This window comes from Mytilus californianus, unplaced genomic scaffold (assembly GCF_021869535.1).
Source record: "Mytilus californianus isolate M0D057914Y unplaced genomic scaffold, xbMytCali1.0.p SCAF_3, whole genome shotgun sequence".
In the NCBI taxonomy this organism is placed as follows: domain Eukaryota; kingdom Metazoa; phylum Mollusca; class Bivalvia; order Mytilida; family Mytilidae; genus Mytilus; species Mytilus californianus.
This window is the reverse complement of record NW_026262679.1, coordinates 123,897,475-123,921,238: the sequence shown is the minus strand read 5'-3', so window position 1 is coordinate 123,921,238 and position 23,764 is coordinate 123,897,475. Positions and strand designations below refer to the sequence as shown.

The 23,764-nt window shown below is 30.8% G+C and overlaps 1 protein-coding gene across 1 annotated transcript in view; it reads left to right on the top strand.

The window, feature by feature from the left end:
* Positions 1-23,764, top strand: part of LOC127733748 (uncharacterized) — a 161,745-nt gene that overhangs the window by 73,483 nt on the left and 64,498 nt on the right. The window contains exons 76-98 of the mRNA XM_052243063.1: positions 2,258-2,321; positions 2,993-3,202; positions 3,535-3,649; positions 4,637-4,745; positions 6,277-6,452; positions 6,806-6,915; positions 7,216-7,368; positions 7,947-8,124; positions 9,319-9,506; positions 10,235-10,417; positions 11,866-11,980; positions 12,542-13,177; positions 13,958-14,184; positions 14,681-14,764; positions 15,457-15,861; positions 16,964-17,040; positions 17,561-17,624; positions 18,251-18,481; positions 19,166-19,277; positions 20,738-20,846; positions 21,719-21,894; positions 22,293-22,405; positions 23,442-23,603. Of these exons, the coding sequence (XP_052099023.1) occupies positions 2,258-2,321; positions 2,993-3,202; positions 3,535-3,649; positions 4,637-4,745; positions 6,277-6,452; positions 6,806-6,915; positions 7,216-7,368; positions 7,947-8,124; positions 9,319-9,506; positions 10,235-10,417; positions 11,866-11,980; positions 12,542-13,177; positions 13,958-14,184; positions 14,681-14,764; positions 15,457-15,861; positions 16,964-17,040; positions 17,561-17,624; positions 18,251-18,481; positions 19,166-19,277; positions 20,738-20,846; positions 21,719-21,894; positions 22,293-22,405; positions 23,442-23,603 (3,997 nt within the window). The remainder of the gene's footprint in view (positions 1-2,257; positions 2,322-2,992; positions 3,203-3,534; positions 3,650-4,636; positions 4,746-6,276; positions 6,453-6,805; positions 6,916-7,215; positions 7,369-7,946; positions 8,125-9,318; positions 9,507-10,234; positions 10,418-11,865; positions 11,981-12,541; positions 13,178-13,957; positions 14,185-14,680; positions 14,765-15,456; positions 15,862-16,963; positions 17,041-17,560; positions 17,625-18,250; positions 18,482-19,165; positions 19,278-20,737; positions 20,847-21,718; positions 21,895-22,292; positions 22,406-23,441; positions 23,604-23,764) is intronic.

The following is a 23,764-nucleotide window of genomic DNA, read 5'->3' as shown; positions in this document are numbered from 1 at the left end:
ATTATAGACAAATTTTCATTAAACAATCTAGTGTAGCCGGTTCAATTCAAAGTGGATCTTTTTTTGTGCATAAGTATAAATTCCGCCGAAAAAAAAATCCAAAGAAAGATAATAGATTTATCTTTCTTAAATATTAATTTGCATCTCTGCTCCCAAAGATAGTTTTTTTGGGGGGGATCCTAAAAATGGGCAATAATTGCATCGAAAAGAAAAAGCCAAGTGCACCTTTTAATGTTCGGGCGTGTTTGAGTTGAGAATTCTGTCTTGAAACGTTTAAAACAAAAATATTTGCTACATCATCTCGCTTCAGATTCTATTATTGTTATATGATTACACTGCAGGTTGATTTAATAACATTAAAACTTCAAAGTACTTAAAAAAGAAATATTCTGGTCAATAACCGTACTGATGATTCATAACAGCAGAGTCGGTGTGTTCGAATAACATTTTTTTACTTGAAGTACTTGACGACAGACTTTACAAGTGGATCTTAAAAATGCATAACTTCAGAAAAACTTCATTTGTTGTGTGTGTTATCTAGGATTATTGTCTGTCCGTCTGTCCGGATTAGGATACATTGTTTGTCTAGCTATCTCCTCCTACGGTTTTGAAGATACGGTCAGCTTTAATATTTTGTAAGATGTTCAAACACAGAAAGTAGGTGTGCATGGCCACAGGATTTAATTTTTTTTACAAATTTTCTGGAAAAGATAAGCAGTTGGACTATATAATTGGTTGTTTGTTGTACTACATGTAGCTGCATAAACAGATAATGGTTTGTCCTCCTTCAGTTACATCATCATACAAAGTGTTAAATTTATAATTTCTTATGGTCAGGCGGGGTCATCATTTGTGTCTTACAGACAGCGTAACAATTTGAAGTTGTATGCCAACATCGCTGTCTAATCTAAAATATGTGGAACTATACTCGTGCATATGGCAGAGCAGAAAGTGGGATGGGGGTATTGCCAATATCTAGTTTTCTCTGATTATAGGTCCCATTATGCGGAAAAAACAAAGCTTTCACAGCAACTACAAAAGCATCGAGAAAAAACTGTCAGACAGCCAAAGAGTTAACCAAATAGACAATCTCAATGTTGCAACATTACAGACAGGAATTTAATGAGGATATTATAAAAATCGCCATACACTGTCACAATACGAGAGTGCGAAAGATATCAGAGGGACATTATCCTTCTCCAAAACGTGAGAAAGTACAAGGGCACACAAAGCGCTCTGTATTCATTTCAACCAAATGTTCGTTAACAGTAATATATTCTCCTTCGCCTAAAAAGGGAATACAAAACAAAAGACAAAACGTGCACTCTGCAGTTCATCAATATTACAACCACAAACATTAAATGTGATCTTATCATACTGATTCAGAATTAAACCATGGAACTGATCACTTAAACATATCGTGTACACTGATCATTTATTGACAAAAAAAATATTATTGCGTTCAGTTCGCAATAATGTCAAAAATATACATCGACGCTAGTTTATATGAATGAATTAGTAAATTTGGGTAAGTTTCTGTACACGATTGGTGAAAATAAGACACACAAATGGATTTACAGTGATTTTACGGTCATATAGTTAACACCAACCCAAACAATCTTCAGCAGGTCTGAAATAGTTTGTGAATGTTCTCTATGAAACCAACAGTGAAATATAACTTTAAATGCATCAAAATATTCGCACGAAAAATAAGCATATGATGAGGGGGGTCCTATGTGTGAACACGATGATATGTAAATACTTACGTTTAAAGTTTACATCCAAGCGAACTATAATAATTTGACGGGCGCCATTTTTCCGTGGAACTGATCACGACGAAGTCACGTGTTTCGCGACCGTGACATTTCCTCATAAGAAATCATTTGATAAATGGTAAGTATTGGTAATCTGTCAACTATTCTCATAAGAAATCGTTTATCGGTGAGTGTTTGTAATTCTGTCAACTATTTTCATATGAAATCTTTTGATAAACGGTGAATATCTGTAAATCTATTAATGATCCTCATATGAAATCATTTGATTAATTATGAGTATTGGTTAATTTGTCAACTATCCTCATATGAAATGGTCTCTGTGGAATATTTAGGACCATATTATAGACTTATATAATAATGTTCATCATCCTTTATACCATTAATATGTTCTTCCAAATGTTAAAATATATAATTTTCATGGTTTAGACATGGACACTTTTCAAAGAAATTTTGAATGTTAAATGTTTTTCATCTTTTTTCAGGAAGTATAATAACTTTTTGGAAGGAGAATTTATATTTTACAAACACAAAGTACTGCCCTATGAGGTAAGATCAATTTTTATATTATGAAAGGGTTATTGCACTTATAACGAGGAATCTTTTCACTTATAGATTATCATATTGCACTTGCAATTTTGTGCAATACAATATTCTGCATTGCAAAATATTCCTCAATATAAGTGCAATAATACTATAGTATTGCACAGTTGTAGAGTAGCATGTAATACACTGGATGTTGATACCATCTGTATTGCTAGCGGCCATTGTTATTTTATTTGCACAAATATATAAATGACTGATATACAATGTACATTTAAACTGAAGTAAATAATCACTGTAAGGGTAATGTTAGTAAAAACTTTTCACTTATCATTATTTATTTAGATGAAAGTGCTGTTAGAACAACAATAAAATAACATAGTTTCATGATACTATTAATCAAGTAAAAAAAAATATTACACAAGTGCTAGATGCCATATATTAGTCCCAGAGGCAGATTTTTGGGGTGGGGGTTTGGGCAGGGGGCCTGCCCCCCTTTATGGAGCTACTTATATGATAAATGCATAGACTTTTTACAAGTATCAAAATCCTGTATCCTTACCTGAGTCAAGTAATTATAAATTATAACAAGATTGAATGACAAACGTTTGTATTTAGGTTTTTGGTGTTTATGATATTTTTCAATTACAAAATATCCTCTCTATTATTTTGTATAGGTGAGAACATTTTACAGAAACTGCAATGGTAAAGCATCATGTAATTGTGCTGCAGCTATTCGTGTTGGAGATGATGTCATTGTATTTGATAAATGTGGAGCATCAGCTACCTCACAAAAAGATACACCAATAGATATCAGACTTATCCTTAACGGAGAACTTACACCAGGAACTAAAATATTTAGACATGGTGGAGGGAAAAAATACAAGGTAGGACTTCAGGATTGACATTTTCTTATTTTTGTTTGGAATGATTGTAGGTTTTTCTAAAGCAAACCTTCAATTTTACAATTTCTATAAACAGAGGATAAATATCAGAGACCAGATTGGAATTGGATTGGAGTGAAACTGGACAAAATTACTAAATTGTTATACTATAGAACTAAGTTGGCTTCTACAATTATATACTGATGATCAGGTTATCTGAGACAAAATAGTGGCATGTCTTTTTAATTTATTTTTTTGATTGATCTTATCAAAGTAAAAATTCATTAATGCTTTTAGACATTATTTCCTCAATTTAAAAATTTATCATTGTATAGGTGCACCTTCCTCACGGTGCTGTTGTTATAATCACACAAGGGAAAGGAAAAACACCAGAATTCATCCATATGGTGAAAATCAAAGCTTCACCAGCTGATGCCAATAATGTAGAAGGTAAAGTTTGAGTTATGGTTCTTGCTTAAGGATGTTCCCTGATCTTGTTTTTGACTTTTTGTCAGATATTCGGAATCTTCTGGTTTTATCCATGTAGTGCCATGAAAAAATTTAGACCACTAACCCCTAATTTCCTTTTAATAATTTTATTACATATATTTTAAAAAGCCATTTTAGATAATCTTATGAAATCCTTGTTATTTTTTCGTACGTTTTGAAAGAAAAAGTGCCAATGTTAAATGTATAAAAAAACTAGAGAGAATCATTTCCTGACAAATTTTCAATGGCTTATATCTAAAAAACAAGGACACATACCTTTCATTTTTTAGGGCTATTTAAGTTCCTTCATTTATATAATATAAATTTATAACAGTCTTTTAAAAGGCTTGTAATTTTGAAACAGAGCAGCGAACATCCTTAACATACATCAAACATTAATAAAATTTGGCTGGCAAAACCAATATGTAAACCTTAAAAAGATATATATATAATATTGCAGATATTTTTCACGAATTTGGTCATTTGAAATAGAATGTTTACTAAATTGATATGTATGAATTGTTCTTTTCTTACTTTCCATATCACATGTTGTCGATTTTTTTGTGCCTATTCACTAGCAGTCTGTTTTGACATGTGATCTATATAAGTTTTGCCAACATACCTGCCAGTGTCTGATAGAATAAAATCAGGATGTCACCTTTATTGAACTATAAAAACAAATAGGAGTCAAAACATTTCAGGACTTTTTTACTAACAAAAAGAAAAGTTTTACATGCTACGTGTATCATTTCATTGAAGTATGTCATGAAGGTGAGTAAGTTATGCAACTAAAGAATGAAAAATACCAAAACTTGACATATATAGTGACAAACTCTTTGTAGTCGGTCACTTTAAACATATTGTCCTCATTTCAGCCATAGTATCTGACTGGAAAGTTTAATGGGTAAATAGTTGTAAGATGTTTTAACAATGCAAACATATATTTAGGTCTTTGTGGTAATTTTGATGGTGACAAAGACAATGACAAGATGATGTCTGATGGAACAATTTATACAGGAAAAACTAAGCAGCCTATTGAATTCTCTAGAAGTTGGAGGTAAATTACTTACTTAGTTTATATTTTTTAATATGATTGACTTATTATACTGTAATCAAGTTCAGCTCTCCAAACTTTGTTAAGAAAAGGCAATATTATATACCCTTATCTTAAAAAGGTACAACTATGATATCTTCAATAATGGACAGATGTCTATGCAATATGTTCAGCACAAAATAGCTCCAGTTTAAACAAGATGTAAATGAAATCAGTAGAGACTATCAAAGATCTGTTATCAACAGTTTTTTCTCAATGAATGAAGACTCTTTGTTAATCTTTGTCTCAATGAATGAAGACTCTTTTTGTCTCAATGAATGAAGACTCTTTGTTAATCTTTGTCTCAATGAATGAAGACTCTTTGTTAATCTGTTAATCTTTGTCTCAATGAATGAAGACTCTTTGTTAATCTGTTAATCTTTGTCTCAATGAATGAAGACTCTTTGTTAATCTTTGTCTCAATGAATGAAGACTCTTTGTTAATCTTTGTCTCAATGAATGAAGACTCTTTGTTAATCTTTGTCTCAATGAATGAAGACTCTTTGTTAATCTGTTAATCTTTGTCTCAATGAATGAAGACTCTTTGTTAATCTTTGTCTCAATGAATGAAGACTCTTTGTTAATCTGTTAATCTTTGTCTCAATGAATGAAGACTCTTTGTTAATCTTTGTCTCAATGAATGAAGACTCTTTATTAATCTTTGTCTCAATGAATGAAGACTCTTTGTTAATCTGTTAATCTTTGTCTCAATGAATGAAGACTCTTTGTTAATCTGTTAATCTTTGTCTCAATGAATGAAGACTCTTTGTTAATCTTTGTCTCGATGAATGAAGACTCTTTGTTAATCTTTGTCTCAATGAATGAAGACTCTTTGTTAATCTTTGTCTCAATGAATGAAGACTCTTTGTTAATCTGTTAATCTTTGTCTCAATGAATGAAGACTCTTTGTTAATCTTTGTCTCAATGAATGAAGACTCTTTATTAATCTTTGTCTCAATGAATGAAGACTCTTTGTTAATCTTCGGCCAGAATAAACAATAATAAATGCAAATATGTTTTTTTGATAATGCTGGAATAATGTCTGTGACACTAAAGGTATCTAATTGATACATTTAAAGCTCTTTGATATTTGTATACAAAAGGACTGTTAATAATTCCTTATTCTTTTGCCAAATATCTTATTTAAGCTTAACTTCAGGACATATTTCTTATATTGAAGGGGGGCTTGGTGGCTGAGTAGTCTTAGTAATTCATCTTCTGTATCACTAGCTGGTCAACATTGAGGTGGCATGTGGGAGGTGCGGTCAACTCCAAATTTAATTGACTATAGAATTGCCAGTTTTCCTGCCAAATGCTGTGGTTTTTTCTAGGTACATTTGGCTTCCTCTACCAATAAAAGCTGACTGCCAAAGTTTTAGTGCTGAATGTGGAATTAAACACCAATAATCAAGTAATCAATATTATATTCAAACTGTTTATCGTTTATCGAAATGTTTGTATCAGTGTATTATGAGGAATGTTCTATTTATTTTAGAGTACATGAAATGGGAATGGATTCAATGTTTGATGGTTATTGTCCAGATGACGTGGAGGAAGAATCCACAACAACATACTGTCAATGTCACACAGGCATGGGAGATAACTGTGATTCATACAATTATTACACTGACTGTTCTCCACCATTGAAAAACAAGAAAGGGAAGAGGCGAGGTATGCATTATCATTTATTAAATGTTACTTTTCACAAACATTTGTAATAGTATGAAGAAAGTGTTTTTTTTTTTCCACAATTCAGATATGAACTTGATTAGCATGTTACAGATCTCCATGTCAACACAATGTAATCATAGTCAATAACTTTACCATTTTTCTCAGCAACTACAAGTCATAGCTTCTTGATATATATCTAGTTATGCCATACCCTGTGAAGTGTTTCTGTTCCTTCAATGTCCTACGTCCTGTTTGCTGAAAACTTGTATCTTGAAAAGGGGTATAATTAAAGAGTAATAAAAAGCTCACAGTACATTTTGATTTAATTAAAAACAATGTTATATAAATTTCAGGGAAGGACATAACATCAGAGTTGCTCATCAACAATGTATACAAAGCCACCAAGTGTTATCTACAGGAAATTAGAATTCAGTTTGAATTTAACATTCAATGGGTGCAGGCTGTAAGTGTAAACATATATTTTGTACAAACTGCAACTGTCCATATGGTATTGGAATTATTTGTTAGATCTTAGTGAATTTCTTAGGTGGGGGTAATGAATGTGTAACTATTAATGTTAAGGATAATTTTTATACACCTGTTTAAAATATAACATATGATAATAGTTGTATATCAGATTTATATTTCAGAAGAAAATAACAATATTATCAATTTACTAATTAGCTGATGAAATTAGTTTGTATAATAGTAATGTCTACGTCTGAAAATAATGAAGAAATCTTTCATGCCTGTTACTTTTTAGGAAGTTGTATGGCCTACACCTAATGGTATAACTGCTGAGTCAGCTAGATTGCTGTGTGTAGAGATGATAACAGGGAGTAGGTTTGACAGCTGTGCTGCCTTGCCTGGTATAGACATTGATGAAGATGTGGAGGGATGCATGGAAGATATACAGGTATGCATTAGAACATTATGTACTGTGAATTCATTTATTTTTGTGGGTCCTATTTTTTGTGGATTGAGGAAAATTTGTATTTTCATGGACATTTGATTTATTGGTTTTGCCAAAGTCTGCATACAAGAAATATAATTTGTACTTCTTTGAACCTTTAAATTCACGATTCACCTTTACCCATGCAATCCATAAAAATTGGTATCCTACGAATAATAATGAATCCACAGTATCAAGCAAGTTGTTTTGGACAGATGAGAACAAGGAACCGTTAACCTTCAAAGCATCACACTTTTCATTACAATACATCCATTAGAAGAATTTGTTTTGATTTATATAAATGGTCTTCAATCTTCATATGGCATAAAATAGAAAAAGGTTTTGTCATTTTATAGAAAAATAATTTGAATTAGATTTCTATCCAATAATCCATATCATTATATTGAAATTGTTAGTTTATGCTTGTATGGTTTCACAGTTTACTTAATAGGTGCAAAGAAAATAAAACACTCAGATGCAATTAGATTTGCTTAGATCAGTCTATTTTGAACTGCTAAGATATCCATTGAATTTAATTTCAGTTGACTGATAATATGGATTGGAAGCAGGAATTAGTCCAGACAGTAGACGAACAATGTTCTATACAGCTGTCGTATAATATCAGTTTATATATACTAGTCAATGGAGTGTTTGAACTACCAGATTTATTTGAACAACTTTGTCCTGGTGATTGTTCAGGAAATGGAGTTTGTGATCAAGGTATGACCTATTATAGATATGACACTACTTACTGTAAATTCAGAAATTTATTGCGAGCATTTATTATTGCGATTTTTGAAGAATGAGCAAAAATGCAAGATTAATTATTGCGATTTCGGAAAAATCAGCATACAGATATATGTATAAGATATCATATTACGAGTTCTTATTATTGCGATACTCAGTCAGTCGCATTATTCGCATTAAAAAAAACATCCCAATAATTTCTGAATTTACTGTATCACAATGAACCAAAAATAATGACTTCACCCCACGCCAGTCATATTGGATTAAAAAAGAGCTATTGTCAATTCTGAGAAACGCTTACAGTATATTTGCTATTTTTACCTTGACCGTCAATGACTCTATACATGCAAGATTGATATTTATACCCCCGCTTTAAAAAAGTGGGTGTATACTGTTTTACCTCTGTCTGTCCGTCTGTCTGTCTGTCCCATGAATATTTTACGTCGCATCTTTCTCACGAACTACATTACAAGGATTTCTGAAATTTGATTTCAGGGTTTATATGAGTCAGCTATACCGTGTGATGCGTTTTCAGATTCATCACTCAACAACTTCCTGTTTACCTTATACTTTTAGCGGTGCTGGGGTATCATAAGTGAGCAGTAGCTCACAGATTCACTTGTTTTTTTTTTTTGTATGGATCAAACCCCACTAGAAAAACTAAAGTATTGAAGTTGTGTAAAATACAACCTACAAAATTATCCACTTTTACAGTAGACTGTCACTATTTAATACAGTGACCAGCAGTTTTGACGATAGTCCAAGGTTAACTTTTATAATGAACTGTTCTTGTTAATAGTCACATTCCTGGGTCAGAAAATAACAGCAGTGGGACACAGTCATAATTCCTCAGTATGAATTGTTGAGAAATGAAAGTACTGCCATAAATGTAATAAATAGATTTGTAAACTTTATTGTTTAAAGGCATCAAAGGACACTTGATTCCTAAAATAACTACAATGCAGATACAAATATGAATTTATTAGCTCCTCTGGTGTTTCAGGAAATTGGCATTGGACAACATGATGCAGCAGAGAAAAGGGGCAGCATGAAGACTAGTATAACATATATGTTGAATCATTTTGAAGTGTCTGGTTTTTTTTATCAGTCAATTCATATTGTTTGGTGCATTGATGGCATTCCTAGATTTTTCTTTTTGACTTTCAGGTGTATGTATATGTAACAATGGTTTCCAGGGTGATGAATGTGATATATCTACAACAGACAAACCTAATTTATACTTCTTATCTACCACACTGTGTGACATCCAGGCAGAATCTTGTGATAATGTAATTGTGAAGGGTATTAACTTTGTGGATCTGGCAACACTAACCTGTCACTTCACTAAAGATGATGTAAGTCAATATATCCCTTCTATGGATAGTAAGCCATCCTAATTAGATTTATTATAGAGAAGAGTCAATTACTTGATGAAGTTGGGAATGTTGTCTGTATTGATAACATTTGTATGATATGTGGAAGCTACTTATATCATTATACCCCAGCCTCAAATACAGTGGAATGTAAACAGATCATCTGGACCATCTTTCCTTCAAACTTTTGGTTTTCTGTTGAAAACTAAAGAAAATCCCAGCTATATCTTGATAATTTTTAAACATTTTAAAGGATCATAAAAATACAGATTAAGAAAATTGTTTTGTCCAAGTTGACATATATTATCTTTTTCCCTCCAATTATAGATGATTATAAAAGAGCCACATGAACAAACAAGTATTTTTTTTTAGGGAGAATGAGTTAAAGTTTTGTTCATTTGATATTTGTGAGAAACAAAACGTGTTGTTCTTTTTATTGTCCATGGATTATAATTATAGAATTGCTTTATGAAAATTAGAAATAAATCTTAGTCTTACAATAGGAGCAAAGAAAAGTATTGTTATTTTTAATAAGCTCTCTTTGAAATGAATATGATTTGATATCAGATGATCTAAAACACTCAAAACTTGAGAAGATCTTGACAATAAAAATAAATCTGTAACAGTAGTAAAACTGAATGAAGTTGTATTTATTTGACCTATGTCCATTTTGTTATTATGCCCATGTTATTTTCTGTCATCTATTTCAGGGAACAAAAACAACATCTTTAGCACTGTTTGTAAATAAGAATTCCATTGTCTGTACACTTCCAGGCCTGGGTATATACCAGCTATCAGTCAGTAATGATGGTACCAATGTAGACAATTCACTACTTTTCATCAAATATGATTCACTATGTAATGTCTGTGGTGAAAATGGCTGTACAGTCAGGGTAAGTCCTTTGTAAATGTACTAAGCATGAAGCAGGAATTAAAATGTATGAAAGAAATAACTATATGAAAAAAAAGAAGATAAAAGGAACTACTTTTATTGCCGTTCTTCATCATGTGGTTGTTATTATCTCTTTAAAAAGTAAAACTGACATGAAATGAACAAATGTTTAGAAAGTGTTGTCAAACTCCAATAGATAAATAAAAGAAATTCCCACTGAATATTTGCCTTCCTCTTCAACTTCAAATAATGTCTACTCTTAAATAAGTCCTCTGATATTGATAAAATGTTTTATATTTAAAATATTCCAATGCAGATTTATTATTCATCATATAGAATATTGATTTCCATCTTTTACCCCAGTGATTTTGCATGGCACCAACATTTTTTTAAGGTGGTATAAATGTCTATACCTAACAAAATTTTCTTTTGATAGTAACCATGTTTATTTATTGCGAACCCAATGAAAGTTTTCCACAGTGCCATCTCTATCTTGACCAGGTATTTAAACTTTTGCAAGTTCACCTGTCCTATTGAATGAATACAATAGCTATTTTTCTCTGTGTAGTTTATTCACTGGGACCTTTAAATTTCTTCTAAGAGAAATCTATCACTCATTGATTAATTTACCTGAGTAAAAAAAATTTCTTATATATAGACAAAAATACTGTTTTTATACTCCTTAACTGCGTGTGATGATGTATTTATTCAATATTAATAATATATTTTCATTCAGTTTAATATAAACATTGATTCAATCATAAAAAGTTGATTTCAAACAAAAGTTAATTAGTCAACTTTTGTTTGAAATCAACTTTTTATGAATTAGTCAACTTTTGTTTGAAATCAACTTTTTATGATTGAATCAATGTTTATATTAAACTGAATGAAAATATATTATTAATATTGAATAAATACATCATCACACGCAGTTAATGAGTATAAAAACAGTATTTTTGTCTATATATAAGAAAATTTTTTTACTCAGGTAAATTAATCAATGAATGATAGATTTCTCTTAGAAGAAATTTAAAGGTCCCAGAGAATAAACTACACAGAGAACAATAGCTATTGTATTCATTCAATAGGACAGGTTAACTTGCAAAAGTTTAAATACCTGGTCAAGATAGAGATGGCACTGTGGAAAACTTTCATTGGGTTCGCAATAACAGTGTTTTTAAGCTTGGCCAACTGAGAATTGATTGATTGGTCCAGTGGCAAATGTTTCATGCATAATCAGCATGAGAAGAAATAGTCAATAGATTAGTAAGGTGGATAGGGTTCTATTATTATACTGATTGTCACTTGTATACAATGTGTTAGGGTGGGATAAGAAATTATACCTATCCTTAATTTACAGAGAGTGTGACACAACACAAACATGTGGCACAAAGATCTTAAATGTCTAAACATAGAATAGCACGGTACTATTGATTTTTTGTTTTTCAGACTGATGTGTGTGTTGTGAATGGTGTTTGTTATGCAGCAGGATTTGTAGACCCCAACAATGTCAGCTCTGTTTGTATTCCAGAAACTTCTATGATATCATGGTCTATCATCTCAAGTGAGTTATCACAAAATGATCAAAGTGTAAAGTTGAGAATTTTAAAAAGATGTAAAACATCTAAACTGAATGGGGTCAGAACATAAAATGACATGGCAAGATAAACAAATTATATTTATTAACAATTATTTTCAAACAATTTGAAAATTGAACACAAAACACAAAAATGAACATCTGAACAAAATCTGTTTATATAAATGTAAAGCTAAGGTTGAACTCTCATGGTCTCACAAGGAAGGTTACATTATTCAGTGGAAACCGATTGTTTATATCTCAAGACTAAACATGCAGTGACAAAATATAGTACCAATATTAAAAAAAGGATGTTGGGTATGCATCAATGAGAAAGCCATGAAACAACTCAAAAACCCAAGACATCTAGATGTAAACTTGCTGTCAACAATAGACATGTGTTTATATCAACACTATTTATATGTTATATAGTCTAAATTGCAAGGTTGCAGTATTAAAGGGAACAGAAGGGGTACCAGAACAGTTATAGCTTTATATTCTGAAATGGTGTATTTATTTAGAATTACCATTTTCTTTCAATTTTTGTAGGAACTGATATTATTGTGAGAAGGTATACATTTATACAAATTATCCTCAACATTCTGATCACAAAGACCTACAATTTTACTCTTACTGGTAACCCTAAATTGATTGAAGGACCAACAGGAGGCCAAGCATTGGAACTCAATGGAATTGGTGACTTTGTTGATCTTGGTGATCGGACCAATGACTGTATATTCAATTTAGAAAAATGTAAATATGGTTTGTCTGTCAAATTCAACTTAAAGTTGTTAGAATTAAAGGAAAAGATGTACATTTTCTCCAGTGGAGGTGATCAAAGTGGAAAATATGGACTTTCTATGTGGTATTCCAGAAAGAGGCTCTATCTTACTGTAAGCACCAAAACAAAAATTTGGACTGTTTATGTACCATTCAAAAAGTACCTGAATACATTTGTCAATATAGAGTTCTCCTGGAGTGTTCAAGGAGGACTATCTTTGTACTTTGATGGATTCAGGGTAGCCTATACCAAAGAGTACTTTAGAAGGATAACAGCATCACTGTCCGGTAAATTTTACCTCGGTAGACCTATTGGTGTTGGTGTGTACTGTTGGATGATAATAGATGGCTGGGATATAGCCGAAGGTACCAAAGATATAGTTAAAGACTTGGATGTTACTGTTGGTTAGTATAATCAAAAACTTTAAATATTTTATCATGTTTATGTCAAAGCAGTGTAATATAATGTGGGATAGAGTGGCTTCATTAAAAATTTTAAAAATTGAGTCACACAATAAAATCTATAATATTAGAACTTTAGATAGTTTAAGGTCATGGACTTTTATATTGTAGGTAGATGCTAAATTTTAAAGAAATATAATTAGAAAGAGAATTATATTATAAAACATCAGACATGTTATTATTTTTCCATTACCTTTCAAAGAATGTATTTTATGGCAAAGAAAATGTCTGAGTTTTCATTCTAATAAAAAAAGAATGAAAATCTGCAAAGGAAATTAAGGGATATGTTGAATCAGTTCATGACACAAAACCCAAGTAAAGGAACAGGGCTTTTTATTGCTTTAGTTATTTGTTTCTCTCAACCTTGAGTTTTCTGTATGTTGTTTTGTGGACTATTCTTTATCTTTGTTTGTTTTATTCTTTTGACAATGGGTGTTGTCTGTTTTTCTTTGGCTCCCACATTGGTTTCATCTCTCCACATTTTTTTACTCAAAATCTGGCTGAGGTATTCAATACAGAGCATATTCAATGGTTTGAACCATATTTGTTTGCTATTAAAAAAGAGTCGGTAATCCATTTTATGGAATGGTGTATTTTTATGTCAAAGTTCTAAAAGACTTTTTGTTTTTGAGATGCCTTGGTATTAGCTTTGATAAAATGTTTGATTTAATTTATCTTTTTGTCTAAAATATGTTTGTCAAATATTCTAATTGTTTACTATAGAATCACCAGAGATTAAAGAAAGACCAGACATGATGATAGATGAGAATACTAATGGCACAGCTAATGTCTTCAAATGTAAATTTGTAAAGTTAGAAGAAGATGGACTATTGTACTCAGTGACTTGGTCAATAAATGATCATTCCATCAAACATATCGACCTTGCTGTAGATGTGTACATGCATGAATTGGAAGAGGACAGCATTCAGAAACTGGATTTTAAAGACCAGGTAATTTGGTTCACAACAGATCAATTGATTATATTTAATCATATTTCAAACTGAATTTTCTTCATATGACATTCATTGTTTTCAATGTTTGATATATTTTTATGACATTAACTTCACATTTTTTTTAGAAAAAAAAACAATGATGTGAAAGAATAAAACTTCTTATTTAAAATTGATTTAACATGTTATAAATGTGTAAATATCTGAATGGTCTAATACATGTATTGACAAAGTTTTGTACTTTCATTGTTTTGAATTTCAGATAATGATATGCATTTTAGTCTTGAACTTCGGATAATAGGTAAAATGGTTTGTAATTAAGATAACACAAATTATTACTTTAATTGTGACTTTTATTTATAAAAGTGAATCTCTTTCTGTTGCAGTTTTTGCATTAATAATAAAAAAATGAATTGTATCATTATTGAGCTGTATATTTGAGTGATAACATTATTGATAGTTAGCAGCTAAAATTTATAATCTTCTAAAATTCCAGTTGTCGTGTTCAGTAAGAGCCTGCAGAGCTAACCAGGATTGTTCCCCTTGGAGAAGGAGTAATGTTATTATAGCAGATATAAAGGTATATATAAGAATAAAAGTTATATTTCTGGTCTCTCCTTATGTGGACTGATTGGTTTGAGTGTTGAGTAACGTTTTTCTTTTACAAAAAAAAAAATAGCCTATCGCTTTTAGACAATTTATTTAACAGGTAACATTTCTCCAAGTCGCTTATACATTTTTTGCATAATTGATAGGTACTTTTGTGTTAAACCGTAATTATTGGTCCTATTGAATTTTAGATTGAAGTCCTTTGATCATTTATCTATCAGGTTGCATATAAAAAATGAAATTGTCTTCGTAAATTGTTTTCTTATAAATAAAAATGTTAGTTTTCTCGTTTGAATTGTTTCACATTTTTCATGTCGGGGTCATTTAAAGCAGATTATACGGTATGGGTTTTTCTCATTGTTGAAGGCCTTACAGTGGTCTACAATTGCTTATTACCACTTCATTTTAACTCTGGTGGATAGTTGTCTCATTGGTAGTCATACCATATCTCCTCATTTTTTATATTGTTACATTCTTTTATTTTCATCCAAAACTTGATGACATTAGGAGGAGACACCTGTGTATTTATATTGCCTTTTGAGCCATTCATAGAAAGTCGAGGTAATAAAATATCCCAGTTATATCAGTAGTTATTTTTCAAAGTTACAATTATTATTTTTAAAAAGAATTTTATGAGTTACAAATATTTTTATACTTCTTTAGCTGAAGACAACTGAGTTGACAGTATTTGAAGGAATGGTTCCAGGTTATGTAGAAATCACTGCTACAGTTCCCCCATACATGTTCTGCCTCCCCGATGATCGTGAAAAATACTGTGATGTCCATGTCACCACAAAACTACTACGAGCAAATAAGGAAAAGAAATGCCCAAAAACCAAAGTGGAGATAGTCCAGGCGGTATTTGGTGTTTGGGATGCAAGTGAAGATTCTAAACATCCTTGTGAATATAGAATAACAAAAGATAATTGGAGAAACGTTATCATGATACCTGTTAAAGCATCCATTGATTCCTTAAAGGATAAAAACCAAAAGAGAGATATAGAAGTCAACCTTTACATCTATAGATCAGGAATACCGGCATACACATCTAAACTGGGAATTGTTGAGGTAATAAGAAAAAAAGTTTGATAAAAAAAGCTTTATTTACAATATTCAATACAATACTGGGAAATGTATCATGACAGCATGTTGTATTCAGCCTAAAAAAAGGTACAATAATGTCTTTCAGTATGAATGAAAAATCCATTCCAAAGCAAAGATATAAGAAGGAATCCTGAAAAGATAATTATATTTGGTAATTGTTCACTGCTGTTCATTCCATAGGGGACACATAAATAATCTTTGTACATTTGTATGTCCATGCGATATTTAATTTTACTTTGAGCATCAGAGTTGTTATTCATCAACAAATGGAAATTATATTATGTAGATGGAGTATTAGAAGTTGAATGTTGTTTGATTATAAATTGTATATCAAGCTAAATGGAACAGTTTTTATTTTTTTTTCCTATTGAATGACCTGAATTATATGTGTGGCTTAGATGATAAGAAAAAAGTAAAAATTTAGCAGTTACATGGAAATATTATGTTTAAAGTCATATGTCATCAGGCAATGCCATAGATTGATAAATCGTTTAGTTTACGTGACAACAGAAAAAAAAAGGCAGAAAATACCAAAGGACAATAAAAAATCATGTCAAAAAAAAAACCAAACAATACCATGGCCAAAAAGAAAATCAGACAATACCATGGCCAAAAAGAAAAACAGACAATACCATGGCCAAAAAGAAAAACAGACAATACCATGGCCAAAAAGAAAAACAGACAATACCATGGCCAAATATGAAAAACAGACAATACCATGGCCAAATATGAAAAACAATGACAAGAGAAACAACTGTCTACAAAACACAAAAAAACACTACTCAGAAAACAGGGATGATCTCAGGTGCTCTGAAAGGGTAAGTAGATCCTGTTCCACATGTGGCAACTGTCATGTTGTTCATGGCTCATGAGCAGAAGCTGTAAAAAGTAATCATCAATGAAAAAAATTCACATTGATATATAGTTTACATTTAAAAAAAAAAGTCTAGGCTATTTTTCCAACTTCCCAAAGCATATTTCTGAAATTAGAAAAATTGCTAGATTTAATAATTAAAGGGCATTAAAATTATATGAAACATACATGTATTATTGTTTTGAATTTCAGCTTGAAGTAAAAGATCGAGATAAAACAGCCACATGCAAGTCAATAAACGATCCTCATATGACTACATTTGATAAACTGTAAGAATTGAATTGTTTATGAACATTATCTATTGTTTTATATAACCATTAAACAAATCACATTTGTGTAGCATTAAATTATTATTTTTTCCAAAAACCAGATTCTAATAACTAGGAAAATGTTTAGTATGTATTGTTTCTTATTAGTGTAATACCATGTTTGTGGATTTCATGGGTTTAGGTGAGCCACAAATTCAAATTTTCAATGAAGCACACATTTCTTAAAGGCTTGTATGCAGACTTTTGCAGTACAGCGAAATTACTTATCCAGGAAAAAATGAACTTTTTCCTCAGTGCACAAAAATTGGTACCACAAAACTTAGATTAATACACAGTATATTCATGTTATTATTTCCAAAGTCTGAATCGACAAATATTAAAACTTACAAACTTTTTATGATTTATATTATTAATGACAGAGTTTATAAATCAGTCTCTAAATTTTTTTGAAATATTCTTTTATTTCTTAAAAGTTGATAATTAAAATGGCTATATGATTTTTGATTTCATTTTTCTACAGGAAATACAATAACTTCTTTGAGGGAGAATTTGTTCTGTACAGACACAAGACTCTGCCATATGCTGTAAGTTTGTATGGTTCAGTTTCAGATTTTGATTAGAATTTCTAGAACAGCAAGATTGTACCAGACACCACATGCAAAATATCCAGTGTATAACTTGAAGAGATAGTTAAGAATATCATTTTTTTCTCCCATAAAAACCAAGCAATTGAAAAAGTCCCCCCTTAAATTCCAGGAGTTTTGACCTATATATGGCTTAATAGTTATATATGGCAAAAAGTTAAATATGGCATAAAGTTATATATTGCAAAAAGTTATATATGGCATAAAGTTATATATTGCAAAAAGTTATATATGGCATAAAGTTATATACAGCAGTATCATTTGGAATACAACCACTTGCAAGAAAAAATACATACACAATACAGTTACAATGAATGTAAAACTTTAAGCATATGGAGTAGATTTAACTGATACATCAGTCATACAAAAAAGGAACAACATTTCTGAAACTGGTTTCTTGTCTCGGATGCTTGTAAATGTGTGGCCTCAAAAGCTAGTAAATGTGTCCCAATGGTTGTTTTAACCTTTTTATTACCAGAGTATTTTCTCTTAAATGATAAAGTCATAAAACTTAATATTCTGTCAATTTGCAAATTAATTAAAATTTATATCTTTGAATGTAACAGGTCCATGTATTCTACCTAAATTGCAATGGACATGCTTCATGTAATTGTGCCGTAGCCGTCCAGTCTGGCGATGACGTCATATTGATCGACATGTGCGAACAGGCTAAAAATAAAGAGTATACTAAAAAGGGAAAGAAGAAATCGAAGAAGCTGGATATAAAAATGTTCCTAAATGGAGACCTTACTGAAGGAACTATTGTGGAAAGAATAGGTGGAGGTAAAACTTACAAGGTAAGAATACATGTACACAAGGAATTTGATTATGTTTATATACCTCCATAATTTTAGTAAGAGTTATTCTGTGTACAGCTATTAAAAATGTCCCCTGTTTGAAAAAGACAAAAAAGGTCTTTGAATCTCAAATGCTTTTTGTTATATAATATATCTAATATAAATATGTCTATACTGTATGTATTAATCAATTTTTTCATTCATTTAATTTTTCTCAGGAAAGACAAATTTCTAGTTTACTCTCCATTAATGAAGATTTGTTAATATTATAAAACAATTTAATACAATTCTTCCAAAAATATGTGGAATCTGCTATCAATGAGGTAATTTGTTGACAGACCTGTTTTCTTGTCAAGATTTTTACCTGTTTCTCAAAAAAGGTCAAACTGGCCTTATAAGTGTTTCACTGGTTTTGATTTACATCATTTATTTTCTAGCAGAATGATGTAGCTATTTTTATCCTTAAATAGAAAAAGACCTATCCTGAATGTGACATTAAATTTGACAGAGCATTTTTTTGCTCATTGGATACAAGGTGTGCAATTGGAGGCAATTCCAAAAATTTCCAATTCAACATTGAGTTGCATTTTTTTTGCCTTAGTTCCTGCTTACATTTTTTTGTAAAGATTTATAGTACCTCTTGCAACTCTTGAGCTATATTTAAGAATATAAAAATAATTCCAGATTTACCTACCAACTGGAGCTTATATAAAGGTGAAGAAAGGAAAGAAGAGAACAAGTCAATTTATAAATGTACAAATGAAAGCCTCCTCGTCAGATTTTGGAATGACTGAAGGTATGTAACTCACTACATATAGAATAATGACATTTTTACTTTTGATACTGACTTTATCAGCAAGAATATCTAGCTAGCCCAATAAGACAAGCTGATATTCTAGCTGATAAAGTCAGTATCAAAAATAAAATGCCATTATTCTTTTTATCAGCTATTTGTCTTAGCTATATGTTTTTTTGGTTGAGAATATAAAATAAAACAAAATAGGTTGTAAAACTATTTTTTCGTGATAGTTGTTCAGTTGTATGAATGAAGTCACATGCATTTCGTTGATAAATTGACGCAGATGGTCATGAACATGTGACGTCATTGCCTAATATTTTCGAGTATCATATCCTGTCCATGATCTAAAAAATTTAGGCAGTAAGATCAGAGGGAAACTGTACAAATTACAGATAAAGTATGATATTTGTAAAGCAGATCATAACTCTTTAAAAAACAATTTTTAAAGGTAGATAATGTAGTTTGGTTTTAAGTTGATCTTCATTCTTATATGGATATATTTTGTCCAGCAGGCAACTTTTCAACCCTACTCTGGAATTAGAACATGCTAATGTCATTTGAATAAACATTAGCATATTGAACCTTATGTTCTGATATCTGACACATTTATCTGTAAGCAGATTTTCCTGAAACTGCAATAATAAATATCACATTTTTGTCCGTTCTTCAAAAATTGCAATAATCAATGCACACAATAGTTTCTGAATTTACAGTACATACCATAAATCGAGGCTAGCTCAAAAAATGTAACCCCAAGGGAACAAGGATTGCTTGGTGTGCTTCTGAGCCATTGTAACAGTTTTATCAAAATCTTATTCTGTCCTGTTTGACATCTTAGCTGAAATTTTAAAACATTAAATGTAAAGGAAGATTTTATATTTTTTTTACTAGTCTATAACAATTTTTAATAAAGAGCATTCCAATGAAATCTTTGTACATTTTATATGTATGTAAAGTCAGTCACTGTTTCATTCTTGCTGATAGGTTTATGTGATGTATTGAATTAATAAATCTAACTATTGATTAAGGGTTTTACAGTGGGATGTCAGCTACTGATGTTTCTGTGCAATTACTTATCAACCATTCAACCAATGCTTTTCATATTTTAATATGTTGTCAGTGATGACAGAATTGAGGTCACTTTTGATATTGAAAATTTTCATTTTTCTGTTCAGGAATTAATAATAGTGTCACTAAAAAATGTCATAAAAAACAGTTTGTTGTGATTGTGACAACCTGTTTATGGTTTATATGGTGTGTTTAGGTTATTTATGTAAGTTTATATAGTGCATTGTTTATGTTTGTAGGTTTATATGGTGTATTGTTTATGTTTGTAGGTTTATATAGTGTATTGTTTATGTTTTTAAGTTTATATGGTGTATTGTTTATGTTTTTAGGTTTATGTGGTGTATTGTTTATGTTTTTAACTTTTTATGGTGTATTGTTTATGTTTTTAGGTTTATGTGGTGTATTTGACGATGATAAAACTAATGACCTGACACTAAGAAGTGGACTGATCTATGGTAGCAATGAAAAAGAACCGAAAGGCTTCTCTAGAGATTGGAGGTAGGATTCCTATTATCAATTCTATGATCCCTATTGTCAAGTCTATGATCCTTATTATAAATTCTATGATTCCTACTGTCAATTCTATGATTCCTATTGTCCATTCTATCATTCCTATTGTCAATTCTATGATTCTTATTGTCCATTCTTTCTATGATTCTTATTGTCCATTTTTTCTATGGTTCTTATTGTCAATTCTATGATTCCTATTGTCCATTTTTTCTATGGTTCTTATTGTCAATTCTATGATTCTTATTGTCAATTCTATGATTCTTATTGTCCATTTTTTCTATGGTTCTTATTGTCCATTCTTTCTATGATTCTTATTGTCCATTTTTTCTATGGTTCTTATTGTCAATTCTATGATTCTTATTGTCCATTCTATGATTCCTATTGTCAGTTCTATGATTCTTATTGTCCATTCTATGATTCCTATTGTCCATTCTATGATTCCTATTGTCAATTCTATGATTCCTATTGTCAATTCTATATTCTTATTGTCCATTCTATGATTCTTATTGTCCATTCTATGATTCCTATTGTCAATTCTATGATTCCTATTGTCAATTCTATATTCTTATTGTCCATTCTATGATTCCTATTGTCAATTCTATGATTCCTATTGTCAATTCTATGATTCTTATTGTCAACTCTATATTCTTATTGTCCATTCTATGATTCCTATTGTCAGTTCTATGATTCTTATTGTCAATTCTATGATTCCTATTGTCAATTCTATATTCTTATTGTCCATTCTATGATTCCTATTGTTGTGAGTATTCAATTACTTGAAAAGTATCAATATGATTAAAATGAAATGTTTTCCTGTTTTAACATGCATGACAATTTTACATATATGATAATTATTTTAGAGTACCAGCATCAGAAAGTTTATTCAATGGTTACTGTCCAACCAAAGCCAAGACAGTAGATATTGGTATGTACTGTAACTGTATGGAGGACGAGACTTACGAGTGTGCTGTAGGGATGGACTATCAGGAATGTAAAGAAATTGAAAAAAGGAAAAAAAAATCTTACAAGAAGAAAGGTATTATAATGAGTAGTGTTTTGATCTGTTTATCTTCATGTCTTTTTATAAAACTTGCCTCCTTCATTTTATTTTTTTTCAATTTTTCAGTCATATAAGAAATCTAGAAGTGTCCCGTTAATACTCTCTATTTATTTTTTGAAACCCTATGTTTATGCTATACATGTGTTTTTCAAGAATTCAGGCACAATTAGTTGAAATCAGTTTAAAATAAGTAAAGTAATTGTCACTACTAAGAGTATATTTTAGAACATAAAGTGATTCACATTTTAAACATCAGTCAGGTTCACCATACTAGGAAATCAGTTCAAATTAATAATATTGAATTGTTTTTAAACATGCACTAGCTTAGTTTGATTAGTATTATGACATTGTATGAAATGTAACTTGTCATGCAGGAAAAAAAGATGTAACTGCACAGCTGATAGCCAAGGCAGAGACACCAGTTGCAAGATGTATTTCTACTGCAAATATCATTACTTTCGAGTTTGATATTAACTATGAACAAGGGGTAAGTGATTGTTTTATATTGATGTAACGCTACACAAATGATATAATCATCTCTGATATTGTACCTTGGTTATAGCCTAGTTATTTTCTTTTCACAACCACTGTTGTCATATTTTTTGCCATTTGCTCCTTTTTTCACCATATTAATTTAACTATGTCTGTAATAAAGTTGAGAACACATAACATGACACAGGGTAATTTCATATTTTATAAATGTATATAAGTGTAGATATTTGATAAATGTAGACATCATTTTATTACAACATGTACAAAACTTGGTCAGTTTATATAATTTTTATGTATTACCATTACAATAGGTGATAGATTTAACATCTAGAAAAAAAGGAGGAAATCCAAAGTGGTAATCAAAATCATAAGCTACAGTAATATAGGCACACAACTACCTTGTAAAAATAAAAAGATGAAAAGACAACAGTCCAGAAAATACTACACAGAAAACTGAAGAATCATGTAATGGATCTGTAAAAATAATAATCTTATACTAGACTATTAATGATCATATGCAAGCACATAGTGGGATTGGATGGCAATTGAATTATTTTTGTTTGTCACAAAGTCCCCGCTCACCTCATCCATATTGTTTTTTTTCTGAAATAGCCCTAAGAAATATGTAACATATCAATGATGGGAGACCATTTGATAAAAAGTCTTTGTTATACATGTACGTGGGTATTACTGGTAATGATCTACTGATGTACGTGGGTATTACTGGTAATGATCTACTGATGTACGTGGGTATTACTGGTAATGATCTACTGATGTACGTGGGTATTACTGGTAATGATCTACTGATGTACGTGGGTATTACTGGTAATGATCTACTGATGTACGTGGGTATTACTGGTAATGATCTACTGATGTATGTGGGTATTACTGGTAATGATCCACTGATGAACGTGGGTATTACTGGTAATGATCCATTGATCAGACCATAAGTTAAATTGAGGTTTTATAAAATGATTTGAAAAAAGCATCTTAATATATTCATTATAAACTATAATTTGATTTAACTACAGGAACTCTCATGGCCTACAAAAAGTGGTATAACTTTAACAATGGCCAGAAAGATTTGTGTAGAATATATACAGGCCAGACCAGTTGCCCAGAGGTGTATAGCCTTACCTGGTATGGATGAAATATTTGATCTGACAGTAGCAAGCTGTATAGAAGATATACAAGTAAGTTTGTTACAAACACTTATTTGGAGGTTTAGATATATTATTTCATTTTATTTTGCATTGCCTGGTTAACAGGACTTTGGGAGATGGGATGGGGGTGAAAGCAAGATAAAGGCATTGTCAGTACGTAATGATAAGTTTTCTGATATGATCTAAATGAT